This window comes from Gossypium hirsutum, chromosome D13 (assembly GCF_007990345.1).
Source record: "Gossypium hirsutum isolate 1008001.06 chromosome D13, Gossypium_hirsutum_v2.1, whole genome shotgun sequence".
NCBI classification, from domain to species: Eukaryota; Viridiplantae; Streptophyta; class Magnoliopsida; order Malvales; family Malvaceae; genus Gossypium; species Gossypium hirsutum.
In genome coordinates this window covers 52,806,424-52,830,373 of record NC_053449.1, presented here as the reverse complement: position 1 = coordinate 52,830,373, position 23,950 = coordinate 52,806,424, and the positions used below count along the sequence as shown (strand labels likewise).

Sequence of the window (23,950 nt, the reverse complement as noted above, 5' to 3'; positions counted from 1 at the left end):
TACTCATTAAAAAATAATATAAAAATTAAATATTATATTGATGAAAATAATAAAATTAAAAATTTGGTATATACGTACCCTAAGTTCAAATTTTATCAATAATAATATTAAAATATTTTATATTAATATAATTTATTTACTAACAAGTTAAAAGTTTAAAATAAAGTATAGATAAGATTATCAAACTCTATATGTAACTCAATTTTTTAATGGGTTTAATATACTTATAGTATTTTCATTTATATATTCCCCGACAGTAAAGATAGTAGATGTGTCATATGCAAATGTTTGCATGTGATACTTATTTTAAATTAAAAAAAAAATACCAAAAGAAAGAATAATATGGTGTGAAATTTAAGGAAAGTGGAAAGTTAAATAACTAATAAATTATAATGGATTAAGGTGATGATGTACCAAAAACAATCATGAATTAAGGTGGATATAAGACATTGTTTAAGAAAACAAAGTGATAAAAGCAAAATATAATATTAATCATTTTTTTATTGGTATAAATATTGTTGTTAATATAAAAAGACGTAAATTTGAGTATACTGAAACACATTATTTTCTTATTTATAGATTTAGAGAGAAATTATGAATAGTTTTATACATTATATAACATTCACCCTCCTTTTCAGTTTTTAAATCTCCTGCACATTATGCCAACTCAATTGGTAAATATAAAATTTTGGATTTTGAGTATTTAATTTTAAGGTTTTATACCTTGACAAAGGAAATCTTTACTTAGGATATCTATAAGTTTGTACATGCTCTTTAAGAACCATAAGGTACAACCATTTCATTGATTTAATTATTGATTTACTCGTCTGTGGGTTAGACTAAATATACAGTGAGAAATTGCAGGTTGACTGTTGGTTCTAAAGCAAAGCAACTATTAGTGCCCATGTTAATAAATTTGTTATTTTCCTTTAATTAATTTGGAAATATATCTTTCTAAAAGGAAATCCAAATTTCTCGTCATCCTAATTTTCTTTTTCATTCACCGCTCCTGCTCCCCAATCAAAATCACCTCTTTCCTTTCAATTTAATTTCAAGCATGTATATCATTTTTATTTTTTATTTTTCACTCTTTACTCCTCTTCTTTTTTCTCTATTTGCCCTAGTCTCTTTACACTTCTTTTTCCTTCTCCATTTGTCCTAGTCGCCGCTTTCACTCCACTATGAAGTTAGTCATCGCCGACGTCCCTCAGGCCAAATGACAGTACCGGAGTACAACTCTCTTCCTCCTCAATCTATATTTTTTAAATTTTAAACCGGTGTTGACCATTTCAACGCCGACACCTATTAAAGTAATGTTTTTTTTTCTTTTTGTACTGTAGCCGGCCGATGAGTTCACGGGATCAAGAAAAAATATTTTTTATTGAAAAAGGTGTCAGCCACCTTAGTATCGGCACCAAAAAATTTAAAAATTTTTGAAAATGGGTGTTGGCCACCTGCTACACAGTACCAAAAAACTAATTTTTTTAAAACCAGGTACAAGATGTATTGTACAAAATACGAGTGAGAAAAATACACATGGATGCCGGCTTACACTAGCAGCACAAAAAAATTATTTTTTTAATCCTTTCTAGCATGGGTGCCAGTCATGGGGTTGTCGACACTCCATGAACTGTTCCTTTCAGGTCATTTCCGTTAATGTTTTTGAATATGGATCATTCTTGTAAATATTTAATTATTTTGGGTCATTTTGGTAAAATAACCTGAATTTGCTAATGTACCAAAAATCAATTTCCGAGGTAGTTCGCGGGGACTCATGGATTATTGGTTGGGGCATATCTCCTTGATAGGAATACACTTAGATCCTCCGGGGTTTTCTACCTAAATAATATAAAAAAATAACTAATTACAAAAAAGATATGGAAAATAGATTAATTATGAAAATAGGCATTTGCTACAGTGTTCTGACGAAGCCATCTGACATATTGGCGACACCAGACTAAAATGTGATGACCTAAAATATTTAGCGGCCTGATATGTAAATTTACCGTTTTTATTGGTAGCTAAAAAAAGGCTTTAAGGTGCGGCCTTAACAATGTGGCGGCACCAAGCTTTCAAAAGGGTAAATTGCCTCATAAATCTCCTTTATTTATTATTTTCTTTTATTCCCTTTTAACATAAAAAATAGATAGGCCTCTTACCAATTAGTCCAAAAAAAATTTCTACCAAAAAGTATTTTTATAAAAACAGTCGATTTCAATTGGATATAAATTTTATTTAATTTTCAAAAAATAATTATAGTTTTATTATCAATTTAATTTATGGACATGATATAAGATTATAATTATAAAAGTTTTAGAAAAATCTTATTATTTATAAATTATAATTATTAGATAAATTTATAGTTTTCAAATATAATGCGAGTGAAAAAAAATACTATGAATATCGTTAACTGTTATGTCAGACATTTTTTGAACAAAAAAATTATTTCCCATTGGAATTAACTTTTTTACAAAAATACTTTTTGGACTAATTGATAAGATGCCTCTTTATTTTTTATGTTAAAAAGAGAATAAAAGAAAATAATAAACAAGGTGATTTATGAAGTAATTTACCCTTTCTAATGTTTGGTGCCGCCGCACTTTAGGCAGCACCTTAATGCCTTTTTTGCCTCTGCCAATTAAAATGGTAAAATTTCATATCAAGTCCCTAAATATTTTAAATCATCACATTTCAATCCAGTATCACCAATATGTCAAGCGACACCGTCAGATTACTGTAACAAATACTTATTTCCGTAATTAATATGTTTTTTATACCCTTTTCATAATTAATTATTAATTTATATTATTTGAGTAAAAAACCTGCTCTTGGTTGGTTATGGGATCAGACTATCATCATCTTCAACCTGCTAAAGCCTAAATTCTAGGCTAGTATAAGGGAACTCTATAATATAACTCATGTATACATTTACCGATAGTTAAAGTATACACGTTATCAGATTGCATCACGCATGTGCAACTTTCGATCGAAAGATAGAAAAGCAATATCTATATAGACTATTTTGGCAAATAAGAAAAGAGCAAATTATAATATGAATATTACACTGACCCTCTTTTTCTTTTCAAAATTCCTATGGATCATTATAAACCCCTTCAGGTCATTGCTTCCACACAGATCTCTAAGCAACTCAAAGCTTTTCAATTCTCTTTCCATTTTGCTTTCACAACAATGCGGTTGATATACCTCTTTTTGTTTACAGTCTTTTTCATTGCTAAGGCTACGGTTCCACCTTCTGAGACATTTCAATACGTCAATGAAGGTGAATTAGGACCTTATATCATAGAGTACGATGGTAACTATCGAGCTTTACCACCATTCAGTGCCCCATTCCAACTTTGCTTCTACAACACCACCCCCAATGCATATACCCTAGCGGGTGGGACGATATCAGAATAGCGGCCGTTATATAGCGGTAGCGGCACCGTCCGAAACCGCTTTTGCTGAAAATAGCGGTGTGAAGCGGAGTCACGCCAATAGCGGTGGGTCGCGGCCGCAACTTAACGGGTAACGGCCAATTGCGGCAATAACGGGCCGCTATTCCCGTTATTTTCCGTTACAGTAAATTTTAAAAAAAAAGTCATCCCCTCAAACAAAAATCGACAGAAACAGTGAAAAACAAAAGGGAATATATTCCCCCACCTGCAAAGTGCAAAATCAGAGAGCTTTCAATAAAAAAAAGTAAAAAGAAGTCAAAGAAACAAAAAAAGTAATCAAAACTCAAAACCAATAGAAAAAGAAATATGAAATTCTGTTTCTTATATATGGGCAAACAACAAGCAGCAGATGAAAGCAAGGAGCCGAGCCAACTGCCGAGGACTTGAATCTGAAAAGCAAACCCATCTATTTCCTCTTCGAAGTACTTCTAGGTTTCTTCCAGTTCTTTCTCAGCCCTTCTAAGTTCTAAGCCAGTATTCCTTTACCTGGTTTTTCACACTTTCAAGTTTCAACAGCAGTAGAGATTCGGCCATTTTTGTTGATAGTCTGATGAGTTGGAGGCTTGGAGCCTTGGAGGCTACTGGTTAGGGTTAGGGAATAGAAAGAATCGTTTCATTTTCTTTTAATTTTTCTGTTTTTGTTTTTGTTTGTGGCTTTATTGGCAATTGGCATGCTGCTCTGTTTTGTTTCTTCTTTGACTCTTGTTTTACTCATTAATTAGGGGCAGCCACCGTCCATTTTAGCCACTAGAAAATAGGCATGTAAATTGTGCTTTTATCCACCTATCCATTGTTAAAATTTGTCTTAAAATAATTATTTGAAAATTTCTTTATTAAATTTAAATATATATATATAAATTTCTGGACACAATTTTTAATATGACATGGACTTCATATATAAAGTTGTGTTCTCATATCATATTAATAAAGATTTATAAGTGCTAGAAAACATTCTAAAATCATTAAAAGTGAATTTTTATAATTATAATTATAATTACTATGTTTTACAATAAGTTGTGCGAATTTGAAAAAAAATCACGATCGCGATACCCGCAGTGACCGCAATAGCGTCCGTTATGTCCGCGACCGCGACAAATGCGACGCGACCGAAAACGCGACCGCGACCGCAATTTAAATCCCTGCCCTAGCCTTGCGTATGGGGCTTACGCGATCCGAGTCGTTGTTCCGGTGGGTTTGGGAAGCTAACCGCGGGAACCCAGTTCGGGAAAACGCCACGTTGACATTCGGAAGTGATGGAAACCTTGTCTTGGCCGATGTAGATGGTCGGATTGCTTGGCAAACCAACACGGCTAACAAAGGCGTGACAGGGTTCAAAGTACTTCCTAATGGGAACATGGTGCTTCATGATTCCAAAGGTAATTTTATTTGGCAAAGTTTTGATTATCCTACCGATACCCTATTAGCAGGCCAGTCTCTTCGCCTTGGTGGTGCAACCAAGCTTGTGAGTCGGGCCTCTGCTATGAACAACTCGGACGGTCCTTATAGCCTGGTCATGGAATCCAAAGCATTAGTTTTGTACTATAAGGCCTCAAATACCCCTCGGCCAATTCTTTATTTCAATCATGAGTTTTGGGTAAATGTCAGAAAGGGTCCCTTAGAATATGTAAAATTCAATTCCACCTCGGAAGATGATGAGGGTACTGCCTATGGGCTAAATCTAGAGTATCAAGTAGCTAATTCTTCTACCGGAGGGACTTTACGGATCGGAAGACCGAACTACAACAACACGTTATCGTTTCTCCGACTCGGAATGGATGGAAACCTTAAGGTTTACACTTACTATGACCCTGTATTTGACAGTGCATGGGAGGTAACCTTCACTCTTTTCTCCAGAGATTCATTCTGGGGTAGTGAGTGCCAATTGCCTGAACGGTGTGGGAAATTCGGGCTTTGTGAGGACAGTCAATGCGTGGCTTGCCCATCGCCAAATGGGCTGTTGGGTTGGAGTAAAGATTGCGATGTCAAGAAATTATCTAGTTGTAACGAGAAGGATTTCAATTATTACAAGCTGAATGGGGTGGATCACTTTATGACTACTTACACAAGAGGAAATGCCATCAAACAGGATGAATGTGGCAATAAATGTACAAAGGATTGCAAGTGCATGGGTTACTTTTACAACCAGGAAACGTCAAGGTGTTGGATGGCTTATGATCTCAAAGCCCTAACACGAGTTGCAAATTCAACCCATGTGGCTTACATCAAGGCTCCAAAATATGATAAAGCTGGGATTAGTTTCTTTTTAAAAAAAAAACATTAGCATTATCTTGGATCCAATAAAGTTAATCCAAAAATGGGATCATATTTGTAGCTTATTTGTGTGTCCAATAAAATATGGTGTGTTTTTATTTTCAAAGAGCTATAATCTATACTATAAATCTTACATTTTGCTGAATTTAATTTTAGAATCAAGTAGCTTAAATCAGTGAGAGAACTGACCTAAAAAATTAATTAAATTTTGGTAAGCATATAATAAGAAAGCTATATAATTTAATATAAGAATTTATAGTTTTTGGATCTAGAATTTTTTTTCTCGTTCTTGCGTTTCGAAATAATTAAAAATAAAAGATTGTGTGCCATCTAAAAAACATGACTCAAGAAAGAGCAGTCTAACAAGTCTAGAGTGAGCTAGCTGGCTGGCTTTTCATGCACTTCAAAAGACAATATTAGTTTCATTTATTAAATGACCCAACTTGTATAAAGATTCAGATAATTATATGATACCAAATGAAAGAGGAGAACCCACCATTACTTAATAAATCCCTTTATCTTATTTTAATGTTGTTTGGATTGCTTTTTTTAAAAGTAAACTTTTGCTTATATGAAAAACAAAATTAAAAATACATAACGTTCGGGAATATGAAAGAAATAATGAAATAAAACATGCAAACGATCTCAGTCCATTATGTTTCTCCAACGTTCACTTTCCCAAAAACACACTCCCATCAAAATCGAAGTTTTCTCTGCGACTTCGTTCAAATTTTGGCGTCCATAATAGCACTACTTCAAAAATATGAAATATATTTTTTGTATCTTAGGATTTTGGATAGATCATTAAACTAGAGAGAAATGAGAATCTGAAGTTAGGGTTTGGACTAGTTTGTGATTGAAACAAAGTATGAGGGTTTAAATGTGAGATTAGCTCCTTGCTCTAATAAAATGTTGGAGGACTTATAAGGGACTGAATCCATTCTAGCCATAGGGTAAATGTAGAACATTTCATAGATTAATATATTAGATTTTGTGTTACTGGAAACTGATTAATTTCAGAGGTTAATTCTTCGCATTTGATCTCCACTAATAAGAAGAAATGGTGACCTTTGGATTGAAGTAAGTGGAGACTTGTGGAGAAAAAAAGTGAGAGAAGAACATTCTTCAGGTTTTTTTCCATCCTTCACATTCAGCTAAGAGAAAGAAAAGTGAGAAAGCTTATTAGTTTCTACAATCCTTGCACCAATTCCTTAAACTTCCATATAGCTTAGGTAAATTCTTCCATCTAAACTACTTAGACAGCATTACTCATTAGAGAGAAGGTTGAATTGGAGGACGTGAGGAAGAAAGCTAGGTTTTAAGTCTTGAATAGTTAAGGGTAGAGGAAGGTGAGAGTATTTGTTAAATTTGCATTTTTCTTATGTATAAGTTCATGTATTTTAGAGTTTTAAAATTGATTTTGTGTATTTATGATCTTTTGTGAAGAGAAAGGGATAGAGAAGAGAGGTGGTAGCGAAGGAAAAGAGGTGCAAGATTGAAGAGAAAAGTGGAGTTTTGGTGTCAATTTGGTTGTAAGTACTCAATGATTTTCCTACATCTTAAACATGATTAATGAGATTGATGATTGATATAGGATTTAGATAATTTGATAGGCATTTGGTTAAAGTATTTTGATGTGTTATTAAGTCGGACATTGGTATATTGAGTGTAGAAATATTTGTATTTGATAAACTTGGCAAATGGTATGAATATGTATTCTTGTATATGCTTAAAATGTCATTTATTATGCTTGGTAAAGTTTATAAGCAAAATGTGTTAAAAAGGGTAACTGCAATAGTTAAGTTTTAATGATTTCTAGTTATATTGTATATTACTTAATGTCAAAGTTATATTGTATATGAATGAGAGATTCAAACATCATAGTTAAAATAAGAAAATAGGGGAGTGTTGGAAAAAATCTAGTTCAAAAACTGTTTTCTATCACAGCGAAAAATTAAAAATTTGAAAACAGAGCTAGTTTTTTATATTTATAGTAATAAATGTTTCTCAAAAAGTGCCTATGCTTTGTGCGAAACAGGTCCTAGACTTTTCTGACTTTCAACTGAATGACCTTCTCTGTTATTCTCATACCACGAATTGCTTCGAGTGTGGGTTCGAACAATCAAGAATCAAACACAAAACCAGAAATAAATTTCTTACTTTCAATAGAAAAGTAAATATTCCTCTATATAAAAACCAGTAGAATTGTTATTCCCAGAAAATTGAATTGATGCTTAGAAAATAAATTCTGAATATTTTTAGACAAAATAACAATATCTTAAAGTTGTGTCTATTTAATCACATTTTCAAATCATGCTTCGAAATTCAACCATTTCATTACCATCAAATTCATGTCATTCGAATACTTAAAATATATTCAAGCATATATCATTACATTTTATATACTGAGCATATGCCAAAACATCCATTTGCATACATTTACTTCATTAACAAATTACTAATCATTCTATTTTATAAACCTATGCACATTCGCATACCAAACCATACTAACCCAGTGAGACACATTATAATCAAAAGATAAATGTCGAAATTTCAGTATTCAGACAATCCCTATTGTTTTTTCGAGCAACACTTGCCATTTCGCAGTTAATTCAAAAAACAGCAGCAACATATAACATTTAAGTCAATAAGTTTTCCTCTATTTGGCTAGCAACTAAATTACACAATATAGCAGCATAACAGCATCACAACTGGTCAGTGAAAATCAACACATTTGAACAGCTTAGTTAGTTAAATAAAACCACATAAATGACAACACATTTGGACAATAAGCATGTAAAATAAGACAAAACATAGGTAACCTACCTTGTTTTGGGCAGCATTTATACTCTAATTAAACAAGCATTTACAATAGGTAATCATAGGAAACATGTCATGTTTTGGAAACATTTATACATCATTAATTCAAAAATATTTGGACAGCAGTAACAACATTCGGACAGCATTGATTTGTACAAAAATGGACAGCATTTAAGCACCAATTTGGACAGCATTAATATACTAAAAAACAGACAGTAATTAAGCATCAATTTGGACAACATTAATATGCTCAAAAAATGGATAGCAATTAAGCACCAATTTGGACAACATCTTATCATCACACAAATCGAATTGCCCCCATTCATCACACAAGATATACCATTTCCAAGCCAACTCACATGGCTAGAATTACAATTCAAAACATACCAAAAGTTCATTAGCCTATACATGCCATATACCATATATACAAAGCTTCAAAAGTACCAACAAGATGATTGATAGTGTGATGACGTTTCCCGATGATCCCTGAGTCCGAACTAGCTTCGATAATCTATAAAATAGTGAAAAATAAACACAGTAAGCTTTAAAAGCTTAGTAAGCCATATACAAATAAACTTATAATACATAAAGTAAATATAACCAACTCATCAATGAAAAATCATGGCTAATCACATGTATAAATATCACGTTCCTCATCTAACTCACTTGTTAATGATTCATAAGCATCACTTACCTTAACCTTTCAATTTTCATATAACATCATACATACCTGAATTGATTACTCATTCTCATATTCATCCACTTCTCAACATTACCCGTTGAACCATTTGGAATTGATAGGGATACTCGGATAGTACATAAAGCTCGTACAATGCCATATCCCAGATATGGTCTTACATGTTATAATATATCGATGCCACTATCCTAGACAGGGTTTTACACGAAATCATATACGATGCCAATGTCCCAGACATGGTCTTACACGAAATCACACCTCGGAATCCTAATGTTATGACATATGTATCCTATACTATTCCTATGGTTCGTACGGAGATTTCGGACGTCGTAATTCGGTTGATACTTTCTCGTATTCAAATATTCAACATCCAAAGCAATTCAATAACAAATAAACATATATAAATCAATTTAAAGGTATTTATTTGCATATGGACTTACCTCGTATATACGATGAACAGATCGAATCGACTACTCGTCAACTTTCGATTTCCCCCGATCTAAATCTAATTTCTTTCTTTTTTTGATCTATATGAATTCAAATTTAGCTCATTTAGTCACCTATTCATTCAATTTCATTAAAACATATCTATTTGGAAATTTTTGCACTTTAGCCCCTAAAGTTTTACATTTATTCAATTTAGTCCCTATTTCACAAAATCACAAATTACACAAAATTTCAATACACCCATGCTTAGCCGAATTTATTAGAGGACCCTAGCAGCCAAAAATTTGCATTTATTTCACATTTCAACCACTCAATTTACACATTTCTCAATTTAATCCCTATTTGACATTTTTGTCAAAAATTACTTTACAAAACAAGTAAAACTATCATCAAGCTTTCATATTTCAACATTAAACATTAAATAACACATATATTCAACAATGGCAACTCTCAAAATCTTTAAAAATTTTGAAATTAAAGGTACAGGTTAGATAGATTGAGTTGCAACGATTACAAAAACATAGAAATCATCAAAAACTGAGCAAAAAATACATACCATGCATAAGGAACTATGGCTGAACCTTTTAAAGCTCAAAAATGGTGTATTCCTCTCTTATTTTCGGTTAAGGAAGAAGATGAACACCAAATTTTAGCCTTTGTTTTATTTAACTTATGTTATTTATCATTTTACTAAATTAACCTTAATGAAAAACCATCAAATTTCATGATATTATGCCCATTAATGTCCACTCAATTTAATTATGGTCTAATTACAACATAAGGACCTCTAATTTAATATTCCATAGCTATTTAATACCTTTAATAAGTAGAATGAAACTTTTGCATTTTACGCGATTAAGTCCTTTTTTTTCAAATTGAGCAATTAAACAATAAAATTAGCTCACGAAATTTTCACACATATCAAATAACATGCTGTAAATACTGGAAATAATATTAAAATAATTTTATGACTTTGGATTTGTGGTTCTGAAACTATTGTTCCGATTTAGCTAAAATCGGGTTGTTACAACTCTCTCCCCTTAGGGATTTTCGTCCCCAAAAATCTTACCAGCGAATAGGTTTGGATATTGCTCTCTCATAGCATCCTCGGGCTCCCACGTAGCTTCTTCAACCCCATGTCAATGCCATAAGACTTTCACTAAAGAAATTTTCTTATTTCTCAGTTCTTTAACCTCGTGATCTAAAACTTGGATCGGTTCTTCTTCGTATGTCATATCAGACTGAATCTCAATCTCAAACTCAGTGGTATTCTATAATCCGAATAATTAAAGATAAGACAATATAATATGCACATATTAATTATAAGCACAATTGAATATTTAAAACCACATTTATTCATACAATGGCATTAGCCATGCAATACTCAATTCATGAATACATCATTATATACCATACTCAATTTTCACCACTTGCTATATAATAGCTTTCCATAATTTGTTCCACATATCATTTAAACAATGACACTATGCATTCCATATTCAATTCATGAGTATATAACTCATGTATTCCATGTATTTACAACATATTTCACATTCTATTTTCAATTCACTATATCAATTCCATTTCTCATACCATGCCATTTCAATATCAATTATAAAACTTTATTATTTATTTACCCCTATTAACACGACTCGGACTCGGACGGATACATGAATCCAACCAACACATCAGTTTGGCACCCAATGCCTCATTGACTCGAAGTCGATGAAATCCCTGAACTCTTCCTATCCTATAGCATGCCATTTATATTCGACTCAACCCGATACAATTAATAGGGTTCCAATTCACTTTTCAAATATAACCAATATCCAATTATCATATTTGCACATATATTCATAATATATATATCAATTCAATCCGATGCAATAAACTTTAATCAATTCAATAATCAAAATGTCAAATACTCACCTCAACCACTTACCATATACATTAAATCAAAATACAATAATTAACAACTAGGTTCGAATTATAGAAATACAAACCGGGAATTCCGAGCTATTCGACGTCGACTTTATCTTTCCCCTTTTTAGTCAAGGATTCCGGTACAACGTTAGCTACGGAATTAAAACAATTAAAATTCATCAATATAACACAATTCAACTTCATATTGAATATTTCAATTTTGACTCAATATTTTCCCAAATTTCAATTTAGTCCCTAAACCGAGACTAATTTTTATTCTTCACAATTAATCTTATATTTTCATACAAATTTCACTTTAAACTAAATTTAACTCCCTATTTCACTTAAATCCCTAAATTTCAAAATTTTTACAATTTAGTCCCTATTACTTAAAATTTACAATTTATTCTACAATTTAATCTTTTTTTTACTTCTAGCTTAAAAATCTATCAATTTAATCCTTAATACTAAAATTAATTCAACATTAGCAACATTTAAAAACTCAATCAATGCTAAAATTTCAACATGGGTCGGGTAATACTTAACACCGAGATTTCAAAAACATAAAAATTACAAGAAAAAAGACTAAATTGACTAATTAATTGAGCTTTGAACCCCAAAAGTCCCTAAGCCTTGCGTCTTTCTTTCCCTTTCTCTTTTTCTTTTTCTTTCTTTTTTTTATTCATTTACTTATTTTATTTTATTATACATTAGTTAATTATAATATATACACTTAAATATTAAGTAAACTTATTTTATTATAATATATATTAAATTTATAAATATCTTACCTTATGCTGCCTCATTAAAGAACAATGGTATAATTGCTTCTTTAGTCCCTTTAATTTTTCTTTAATCTATAATTCAACTTTCACCCTATATGCAATTTAATCCTTATACCTAATTACTCTTAATTCATGCAATTTCACTTAACCAAAACCTAATTAACTACACAACTAGCTTAGTAAATATTTATTAAAAAAATTTACGAGTTTGATTTACGGGAACGGAGTCCTAGGAATGCACTTTTTTAATTTGGTCCTTTTTAATTAATTAACTATCGAAACGTTGAAATTTCTTAACTAAACTTTAATACCACCTTAATGACACTCTGTAAATATTTATAAAAATATTTACGACTCAGTTTATAAGAAAAAGGTCCCGATACCTCATTTTCTAAAATCAGTTGAACTTAATAAATCACTTATATAACATAAATTATCAAATTAAAAACCTTTTTAAAAATCACATTTGACTCATAAATATTAAATAATAATATTTACGAACTTACTCGTCAGATTTGGTGGCCCCGAAACCACTATTTCTGACACCATTGAAAAATGAGTTGTTACACATTTGGCTAGCAATTCAAGTCCCTAAGCCATTTTTCTTTATTTTTTTATGGAAATTGAATCATGAGAGCTAGATTTAGCTAGCCCATGTATCAATTTGTTCAATTATTAAGTTTTTAACAAGTTGTCATGGTTGAGAAATTGATGAATTAGGATTGAATTTGATAGATATTAAGCTTAAATCATGATAAGGGCTAAATTGTAAAGCTAAATAAGCTTGTTAGTTAACTTTGAAACATTAAGGACCAAATTGAATAAATTAAAAACTAATAAGTGTTAAAAGTAACATATTTTAGCCTCATTCTTAGTGCATTTTTAGGTGGTTATGTGGTATTATTCACAAATTATATACTTCTAATCATTTATATTCATGTTTTGATGCTTAATATGGTGCTTGGGAGCAATAGAAGAGAAAAACGGTGAAATTATAACATTGGAGCATTTTGGAAGCTATATACATGAAGCAAATTTTCACACAAGCAATCCATGCGGTCATGGTGATTCACACGGCTGTGTGTCCAGGGTGTGTCGATATTGGGAATTATGTGGATTGACGGTTGAAAGTTACGATTTTTAGGGTTTTTAGCACTTTAAAAGGATATAAATAGGGAAACAAAAAGATAAAAAAAGGCAGCCACCAAAGGAAAGCACAAAAATTACCTTGAGAACACCATTGAAGCCAATTTTGAAACAATTCTCCACCAAGATTCAAGATTCCAAGTTGATTTTCAAGGGAGTTATCGTGGATTTCTTTTATCCTAGTGGTTATATTGTATTTTTAGTGTTTCACTACACCAAAACAGGTTTTTAGCGGCGTTTTTTTAGGCCTTTAGCGGCGCTTTTTAACGCCACTAAAGATATTTGCGGCGCTTCTTCAAGCGCTGGAAAAAATGCCGCTAATGAAAACGTCGCAAATGTTTGCAGCGTTTACAAACAAAAACGCCGTTAAAGACCATGTTCTTTAGCGGCGCTTAGAAAAAAACGCCGCTAAAGATCATGTTCTTTAGCGGCGCTTAGAAAAAAACGCCGCTAAAGATCATGTTCTTTAGCGGCGCTTAGAAAAAAACGCCGCTAAAGAACATGTTCTTTAGCGGCGTTTGTAAAAAAATGCCACTAAAGACCATGTTCTTTAGCGGCGCTTAGGAAAAAACGCCGCTAAAGAACATGTTCTTTAGCGGCGCTTAAGGGAAAACGCCGCTAAAGATCATGTTCTTTAGCGGCGTTTTTTTTCTAATCGCCGCTAAAGAACATGTTCTTTAGTGGCATTTTTTACAAACGCCGCAAAAGAACATGTTCTTTAGTGGCGCTTTTATACAAAAACGCCACTATTTTTGGGATTTTTTTTTATTAAATTTTTCATTTTTTCTGCCCTCCTGTAGCAAAATTTCAAAAGCAACATTTCAAAAGCAACCAATAGCAATAAATTTATATAATATTTCAACATAAGGGAATAAAATAATATTAATATCAATAAATAAAAATGAATTCATATTGTTTTTGCAAAAAATGTTAAATGTTAAATGTTAAAATGATAAAAATATTTATGTCATACACTATGAAGGTGGAAGTTGCGACTTAAACATCTTCATCATAATCTGAAGCTGCTGCTGAAGTTCGTCGTACTTTTTGCTCTGTTCTGCTTCTCTTGCTGCAGCCTCCGCTTCCCTCGCTGCAGTCGCTGCTTCCCTCGCTTCCGCCTCTGCTTTAAGTTGTAGCTGGAGTTCTTCATATTTCCTTTGAACCTCAATTGTAGTCGCTTGCATTTGAGCCATTTGGTCTTTTAACCTCTGAACTTCAGCTTGAGCCTGACTCCCCGAAGCCATGTATTGGTGGGAGCTGGATCCAAAATATTGGGTTGGGCTAACAAAAGATCCTTGAAATCGAACCCGACCATACCTTTCAGGACCCAAAACTTCAGTAATAATCCGATTATCAATATCTTCAAGATGAACCGAACTATCACTAGAAGCAATTGCTTCGTACTCCGCCTTTTTATCATTTAGTTTTTCCTAATAAATATATCACATAGTTAGGAACACAATATTATATATTGAAAAACATATGCAACATAACAATAGTCGCATTAACTGCAATGAATTAAACCATTAGAAAATAAACACTATAAATAACTAAAATAAGTCAAATCGTATTAAGTAAACGTACCATTATTTCAGTAGCTTCAGGAGTCATGGGAGATCCATCTTTCTTCCTATGTGTAATTTCAAAAAGTTGAAGGCGTCCAACTTTTTGACCGGACGACCGTTCCTACAATATAGTAGTATAAATATTATTTAATAGAAAGTTATACATATTCGACAATATTAAAAAATTTAAAAATACCTCCGCCTCAGCTACACATGCGAAACTTCTCGACCCGGCTGTGTGGGTGAATTTTTGTTTCTGCCTGCTGCTTATTCCAACTTGTTCACGATCCTACGTTATGAAATTTTTTAGTACGTAAATAGAAAATACTATAAACCAAAATAATTACAATAGTTTAGAAGGACGTCAGACCTCGCCTTTATTCGAATGCCAAAATCTAACCGCATCTTCCCATTGGTACCTCAACATACCCGGCAGGACATTTTGCAATTTCTCATCGAGGGTTGTTTTTGTCTTATAATAATTTTTCTTCAAAGTACTTTTGTTGTCTCTCCATCTTTTTCCCAATGCCTTCTTTACATAAGCATCCGAGACCTCTAAAGCAAACCTCGCCTGCAAAAAACAAAAAACACAAGTTAATAAAGTAAATATAAATGAAACTATTTCCCAAGCATTATAGATGACATTAACATTTTGTTACCTTAATATTATCGAGGGCTTGGTTTTTTTTGCTATCGGGCATTTGATGCCATGACTCGTAGTTTATAGGTAACATATTCGGATTTCGTGCTAAAATGCCCATGTATCCAGCTAAAAGTCGAGCTTCTGATCCAACAGGCTGACCAAAACTGTTTCGTCCAACTTTGACACGCTCGACTGAATCTAACTCGTACAACTCTCTAAGTAGCGTACGTCCTCGACCTCTGCGCGTCCCACCATTTTCAGCTACAAATGGTATATTATAATATAAGAATTTGAAAAATAAATCAACTATAACAGAAACACGCATGTAAATTAAATGAAAAATTACTTTGAACTTCTGTAGGATCCTCAGCTGTAATCGGAACATTTGAAGATCCAACTGCTGTCTGTTGTTCAGTACTGTAAGTTTCTGTCGAGTTTGGATTATTTTGAACAATGCTTCCCCTTAGAATTTTTCTTCTAGGCATTTTATCTACAATACACATAAAATAGTTAATAACTTAATAGCTAATTACAACAATAACAGCACATATAAAACAGTTGAAACATATAATAAGACGAAGATTTAAATTATGATATTATATATAATTAAACAATCGTAAAATCTTACTACATCATTATTCGTAAATATCTTCATCGGTATCCTGACGAACCCATCCAAATTGTGCACTAGTACTAGGGATATTATCGTTTAAGTTTAGTTCTGGAAAGGGTAAAGTTACTGATCTATCTTCGATGTTATCTCTACTTCCACTGCCCATATCAAACAAGTCTCTAGGGATGTTACGGAGTACAACGTACCAACCCTCATCAGTTGGATCTTTTGAGTAAAAAACTTGTTTGACTTGAGATGAGAATACATACGGCTCATCTATCAGTTGTTGTCCTGTGTGAATCAATCGGTCAAAGTTCACCATTGTAAAACCAAATTGATCTTGCTTAATTCCACGAGCTGTATTAACATCGGCCCAATCACCACGAAATAAGACAACTTTCCATTTGCCGTAGTAATCCAACTCAATTATGTCAGTAAGTTGTCCGAAATATTCCACATTTCCCTCGACAGGATTATTGTCCCTAGCACTAGCATAACTCGTAATTGCAGAATTGACAACAATTCCACAATTTTGCGTTCTCCTCAACCTCTCGCGATATTTTGTATGAAATCTGAATCCGTTGATGAGGAACGCACTATATCTTTTAACCACTCGATTTGGACCTTGGGAGAGCCATTTAACATCGTCGTTTACGTTCTTCCCGCTCCAAACCTATTGAATGGAAAGTAAACTGAGTAATTCATTTGTTATGAGAAAACATTATTATTTGTAAGCGGAAGCTCGAACTGCATACCGTTTGGCTTAACCATTCATAAAATGATTCTGTAAACAACTTATTGATATCTCGATGTTGTGTTCTTCGGGAGCGCAAACGAGATCTCAATATTTGTTTGTACTCACTGTGTTAAAAAAATGTGATCTTTGTTAGAAGATAAACAATTATTAGTTTGATAAATATTTATCAAATTTGTAGAACTTACTTCCGTAAAGGTTCCAATAAATCGTGGTGAAACAGAACATATCGATGTGCTTGTACCCATAATAAATGATCTAATTCTGTAATTTCAACTTTTCCGATTGGTTCTCCAAAACTTTGGAACAAATAAGTATCGGCTAAGTTATGGCCCGTGAGTCCAGCATTCCTATTTGGTCTGTTTAACCTTATTTCAACATCTTCCAAATATCTTGAGCAGAAGGTCATACATTCTTCTGCCAAGTAGCCTTCAGCAATCGATCCTTCTGGATATCGCTTGTTGCGGCAGTAAGACTTTAATTTGGATAGAAACCTAAACATAATATACAACATTTCTTAATTATTGAAACTAAAGGCATAAAGGTGAATGAAGGAAAACTTTAAAACTTTTAATTAACACCTTTCTATGGGATACATCCATCGATAGAAAACGGGTCCGCCAAGAATTACTTCGTGCGGGAGATGGATTATCAAGTGAACCATAATGGTGAAGAAGGAAGGTGGGAAGATTTTCTCCATGTTGCATAAAATTAAAGCGGTTCGATCCTGTACCTTCTGAAGTTCTTGAACGTCCAAAACTTTGCCACAAATGGCTTTCATTATGTTGGATAGTTCAATTATACAAGACGTCACCTTCTTGGACATACAACATCGTAGAGCCACTGGCAGTAAATCTTGCATCAAGATGTGATAGTCATGTGATTTTAGCGAATATAATCTTCTATCTTTAACACTAACACATCGAGATATATTTGATGCATACGCATCTGGAACCTTTATATCCTTCAACACCGTGCAGAACAATTCTTTTTCCGTCTTTGACATTGAAAAAATAGAAGGCGGCAACCGATATTTCCCATTCGGAAGTGGATTGGGATGAAGATCAGGTCGGATTCCCATTTGGACTAAATCAAGTCGACTCTGAAGATTGTCTTTTGATTTTCCGTCGACATTCAAAACTGTACCCACAATGTTCTTGCAGACATTTTTCTCAATGTGCATAACATCAAGATTGTGTCGTAGAAGGTGATGCTCCCAATAAGGTAACTGAAAAAAAATACTTCTTTTTTTCCACAACTCCGCCTCATTAGGATCGTCCTCTTCATCAGAGTCATCATCAGCTTCATCATTGGATCTTCTATTTCTTTGCGTGTTTGGCGGTTGGTTCATCTTCCCATAAATAAAATTCATATCTTCCAACATGAACAAGATTTCAGAGCCACTGGTCTGCGAAGGAGCTTCTCTGAACTCTTCAGTACCGTCAAATACAGAACTCTGAAATCTAAATCTATGATTTTCCGGTAACCACCGACGATGCCCCATGTAAGAGAACTTCTTCCCATTGTATAACCATTGCGAACATGTTTGTGCAGCACAACAAGGACACGCATAACGACCCTTGGTACTCCAACCGGATAAATTGGCATAAGCGGGAAAGTCATTAATGGTCCACATTAAAGCTGCACGTAAATTAAAGTTCTCCTTTCTCAGCACATCGTATGTCTCAACACCAACCCACAATTGTTTTAACTCTTCAATAAGTGGCTGCAAATAAATGTCGATATCATTCCCGGGCCCTTTCTCTCCAGGGATAATCATAGATAAGATTAGGGAAGATTGCTTCATGCAAATCCATGGAGGCAGATTGTAAGGAACAAGCACTACTGGCCAAGTACTGTAGGCAGTGCTCATGATCTTGAAAGGATTAAATCCATCAGATGCTAGCCCAAGCCTCACACTCCTAGGATCGCTTGCGAAGCTTGTAAATTTATTGTCAAATGATTTCCAAGCTAAAGAATCTGCCGGATGCCTTAGTAATCCATCAACGGTTCGTCCATCATGGTGCCATGTCATTGACTCCGCTGTCTTCGACGATAAAAAAAGCCTTTGAAGCCTTGGTATCAACGGAAAATACCGTAAAATCTTGGCTGGCTTCTTCCGTGACTGTGCATCATTTTCATCGTCGTTCCCATCTTCTGTGTTTCTACTTGTCCAACGAGAGTGGCCGCATACATGACAGCACTGTTGGTTTCTCCGATCGCCCCAATACAACATGCAGTCATTTGGGCAACTATGGATTTTGTTATACCCAAGGCCTAAATCTTTTATCATCTTCTTCATATCTTTGCAGGACCGAGGGATTTTTGCAAACGGGAACATTTCTCTCAAAAACTCTAACAGCATTGTCAACGAGTTTCCCGTCCACCCTCCCAAACACTTTAATTGAAAAAGACGAACACAGAAGGACATCTTTGAAAATTTTGATCCCTCATACAGTTCTTCGTTCATGTCATTAAGTAGCGCGTAGAACTTCGCCGCTTCTCCATTCGGCTCTTCATGACGTACACTACTTCCCGGTTCGGTAAAAGTATTTCCACCAATATTACAATCATCAGAGGCCATAAAGTCCGCTGGGAATGATTCGACACCATGATTGTGCATATTAAATGCATCCCGCAACATACCTTCCATGTCATCCCCTCTACCAGACTGATGGTAAGCAGTATCAGGATAAGTTACATCCATACTTGAAGAGGAAGTACTAGGCGGGCATTCTCCATGAAATAACCATTGTTTATAACCCCGAACAAACCCATCAACAATTAGATGCTCGTATACAACTTCACGATAATGCCAGTTTATGTTGACACACTTCTTACACGGGCAAAGAATCATGTTCTCTTGGCTTGCATATTGAAATGCAAAATTTAGAAAAGTCTATACTCCATTTCGATAACCGTCGCTTACCCTTAACAAATTCATCCAAGACCGGTCCATTTCTTAGATCTTGAAGTCTGATTTTCACCAGAAATTGCAATGGTAAGTTATGTAAGTTATGTAAGTTAAATGTATTATGTAAGTTAAATGTAAGTTGTAAGTTATTATGTATTATGTAAGTTGTAAGTTAAATGTATTGTGTAAGTTGTAAGTTAAATGTATTATGTAAGTTGTAAGTTATTATGTATTATGTAAGTTGTAAGTTATTATGTATTGTGTAAGTTGCAAGTTAAATGTATTATGTAAGTTGTAAGTTATTATGTATTATGTAAGTTGTAAGTTATTATGTATTGTGTAAGTTGTAAGTTATTATGTATTATGTAAGTTGTAAGTTATTATGTATTGTGTAAGTTGTAAGTTAAATGTATTATGTCAGTCAAATGTATTATGTAAGTTGTAAGTTAAATGTATTATGTAAGTTGTAAGTTATTATGTATTATGTAAGTAATGTAAGTTAAATGTATTATGTCGACAAGATTTTTTTGTCCAAACTTAACCCTACCAACCAATTTTTAAAAATATATAATAAAAAATAATTTAAATTATTATTGAGAATAATATCAAATCATTCAAGTTTATTTTAAATATTAATATTTCTTTTAAGATAATGAGTGAGGACCGAGCTCAATTATTATTGCATTACTTTTTTCTATCGAGACCAAATTGTTATTGTTGTTGTTATTATTATTTTTCTTTTGAAAGACATTATTGAAGCATCTTTATATAATGGTAAATTCATGTCTGATTTCCTTATTATATCAATATTGCCAGTACGCAATGGTAGAACTAATACCGATCGAGATCTACAATTATTTCAATTTACTATCAATAGGAAATATTTCGATCAATAGGAATGATACCAAAATAGAATTAACTACCTTGATAAAAGACAATATAGTTGGAATCCCCCCTCATCTCCAATCATGGAAATTGAAAGAGAGAAAACCCCAAAACCACTTGAAATAAAATAACATCTGAACCATTGCCTTCACAATTACAAATCAGATTCTAAAAGAAGCTAAAATACCTTGATAAAAGTAAGGAAATTATTCTACACATATCCAACTCTTCATATTTTACAAATGCAATCTAATTTGGCAAAATACCTCACCATCAAAATCTGAATATAGAATTAACTAATATATGAGATGATAATGCATTTGTAGGATTTCCCTATTTTGGAGAAACTAATATGATAATGGATTAGTTGGCTAAATGATTCTCAAGTAAATTAAGAAAATAGAAAAGAGCAGTGTACTAAATAAAGAAAATAGAAAGAATAGCAAACCAGAAAATAGTAATGTACCGGTTTGAAAGGGTTACTGATGCTGCAAACTAACAACACCCAATTACTTTTGCATTGTTTGGGGACGGTCGCAAAAGAAGACAACATCAATGTTTTGTATTACAACCAAGCAGACGAGGCAGAAAGAAAAAAAATTATAATTTTTTCCCACACTAAAAATATAACTTACCGGTGGTTGCGGGAGCAGAGAGAGACGGTGACGGTGACGGTGATGCAGTAGATGAGACGGTGATGGTGATGAAGCAGGCGACGGTCACGGTCACGGCGAAGCTGGTCGGGTTTGGGGAGATTAGGGACTAAGGAAGCTAGGGATTTCGGCTAAACAATTGGGGGAAACTGATGAAGAAGAATCGGGTTTTGCCTGGTTAAAAGGGCTGGAAAGAAAACGACGTCGTTTCGGTAGATAAATGAACCCACTGATAGCGGCGTTTGTAAATAAGCGCCACAAAATGTCCACATAAACGAAGTCGTTTCAGGAACAGACAGTCAAATTTCTGGCGTTTTATGCCAACATTAAAAAACGACGGCGTTTTCAATGACTAAACTAACAAATTTGCGGCGTTTCTAAATAAGCGCCACTAAACAAACCCAAAAACGATGACGTTTCCCAAACAGTTATGACAAAATTAACCCATTTGCGGCGTTTATTACAAAGCGCCACAAAATAAAATTACAAACGATGTCGTTCCTTAGCCAGTTAGTCAAATTTGTGGCGTTTAAGCATAAGCGCCACTCAATTAACAGTGACTAAACGACTAACGTTGCGGCGTTTACACAAAAGCGCCACTAAATTAACCGTCCAAACGATGTCATTTTTAAAAAAAGTAGGACAAGTTTCTGGCGTTTTGCCACAAAACGCCACTAAGAACATCGAAAAACGACGACGTATTCATGACTAAATGAACCTATTTGCGGCGTTTACAACCTTTCGCCACTAAGTAACCACCAAAACGACGTCGTTTGCAACGGAAAAAAAAACGAAACGCAGTCGTTTCCCTGGTAATTAGGATAATTTTGCGGTGTTTTTCGTAAAACGCCACTAAGAGCATGGAAATTTTTTTAAAAATAAGTTAATTATATCAATATTTTTTTATATTTTTATTATTTTATTTTTAATAAACATAAATATTTATGTATATATGTCATATTAAATAAAAAATTGATGTTAATTGTATCAATAACATGTGTTAACATTTTACAAACCTCTGTATCAAATTAAACTTCATGTAAACAATTGAACATTTAATCATTATTCATGTACGGTTTTGGGATTTAACCCATTTTGGTATATATTTATATTTTTTAAATTGATAATTTATATATATCTTTTTTAGATTCAGAAAATATAAAAAACTTAAATTAAACCCTAAACCCTAAATTAACCATAATTAATCCTAAACCATATTTTCAAGAATTCGTGTTGCTAATGTTAGTGTGTAGTACAAAACATATATTTTAACCTTAAATTATAAACTGCAAACCGTTAACCACAAGCATCAAGCCCTAAAACACTAATTAACCTCTTAACATGACTAAAGCGGCCTAAACCTCAAACCGTAAACTCTAAACTTCTAAACCTTAAACACCAAAACCTACATCATAAATCGTAAACTCAAAACTCTAATATTCACAAAATAATAAACATTATATAATGATTAAACCTAAAACCCTAAACTATATACAATATTAAACTTTTTAACTTATAATAATCACTGAACCTTAATCACTAAACTCTCAAACCCTAAACCAAAAACACTAAACCTACATCGTAAACCCTAAACCCTAAACTCTAAACCCTAAACTAGAATTCAAAAATAATAAACATTATATAATATCCTATTTCCTACATTATATAATAACCTACATTATATAATAAACTACATATATAATAATCTAGCGGCGCTTCCCACAACGCGCCGCTAATAATATGTTTTACCGGCGTTTTACCATAAGCGCCACAACTGGTAGTATACATCAAGACCAAAGCGCTGCGTTTTGGTTAATGTTTTGCGGCGCTTTACAATAAGCGCCGCTAATACTATGCTTTAGCGGCGTTTTCAAATAAGCGCCACTAATCGTAATGTACCTCAAGACCAAACTCTGCGTTTTGGTTAAGAAATATTGCTGCGCTTTTCACTACTCGCCGCTAATACTATTCTTTAGCAGCGTTTTAATATAAGCGCCACTACTGCTAGTATACATCAAGACCAAAGCGCTGCGTTTTGGTTAATATTTTGCGGCGTTTTCCAATAAGCGCCACTAATCCTAATATACCGCAAGACCAAACTCTGCGTTTTGGTTAAGAAATCTTGCGGCGCTTTTCACTACTCGCTGCTAATACTATTCTTTAGTAGCGTTTTAATATAAGTGCCACTACTGGTAGTATACATCAAGACCAAAGCGCTGCGTTTTGGTTAATATTTTGCGACGCTTTACAATAAGCGCCGCTACTACTATGCGTTAGCGGCGTTTTTAAATAAGCGCCACTAATCCTAATGTACCTCAAGACCAAACTCTGCGTTTTGGTTAAGAAATATTGCGGCGCTTTTCAGTACTCGCCGCTAAT

The 23,950-nt window shown here is 33.4% G+C and overlaps 1 protein-coding gene across 1 annotated transcript; it reads left to right on the top strand.

Moving 5' to 3' along the window:
* The first annotated feature begins 3,043 nt into the window (after positions 1–3,043).
* LOC107902340 (EP1-like glycoprotein 4) lies at positions 3,044–5,791 on the top strand. Its single transcript, XM_041109113.1, has one exon. The coding sequence runs from the start codon at positions 4,612–4,614 to the stop codon at positions 5,734–5,736; it is 1,125 nt and encodes a 374-aa protein (XP_040965047.1). The 5' UTR covers positions 3,044–4,611; the 3' UTR covers positions 5,737–5,791.
* Positions 5,792–23,950: the final 18,159 nt, after the last annotated feature.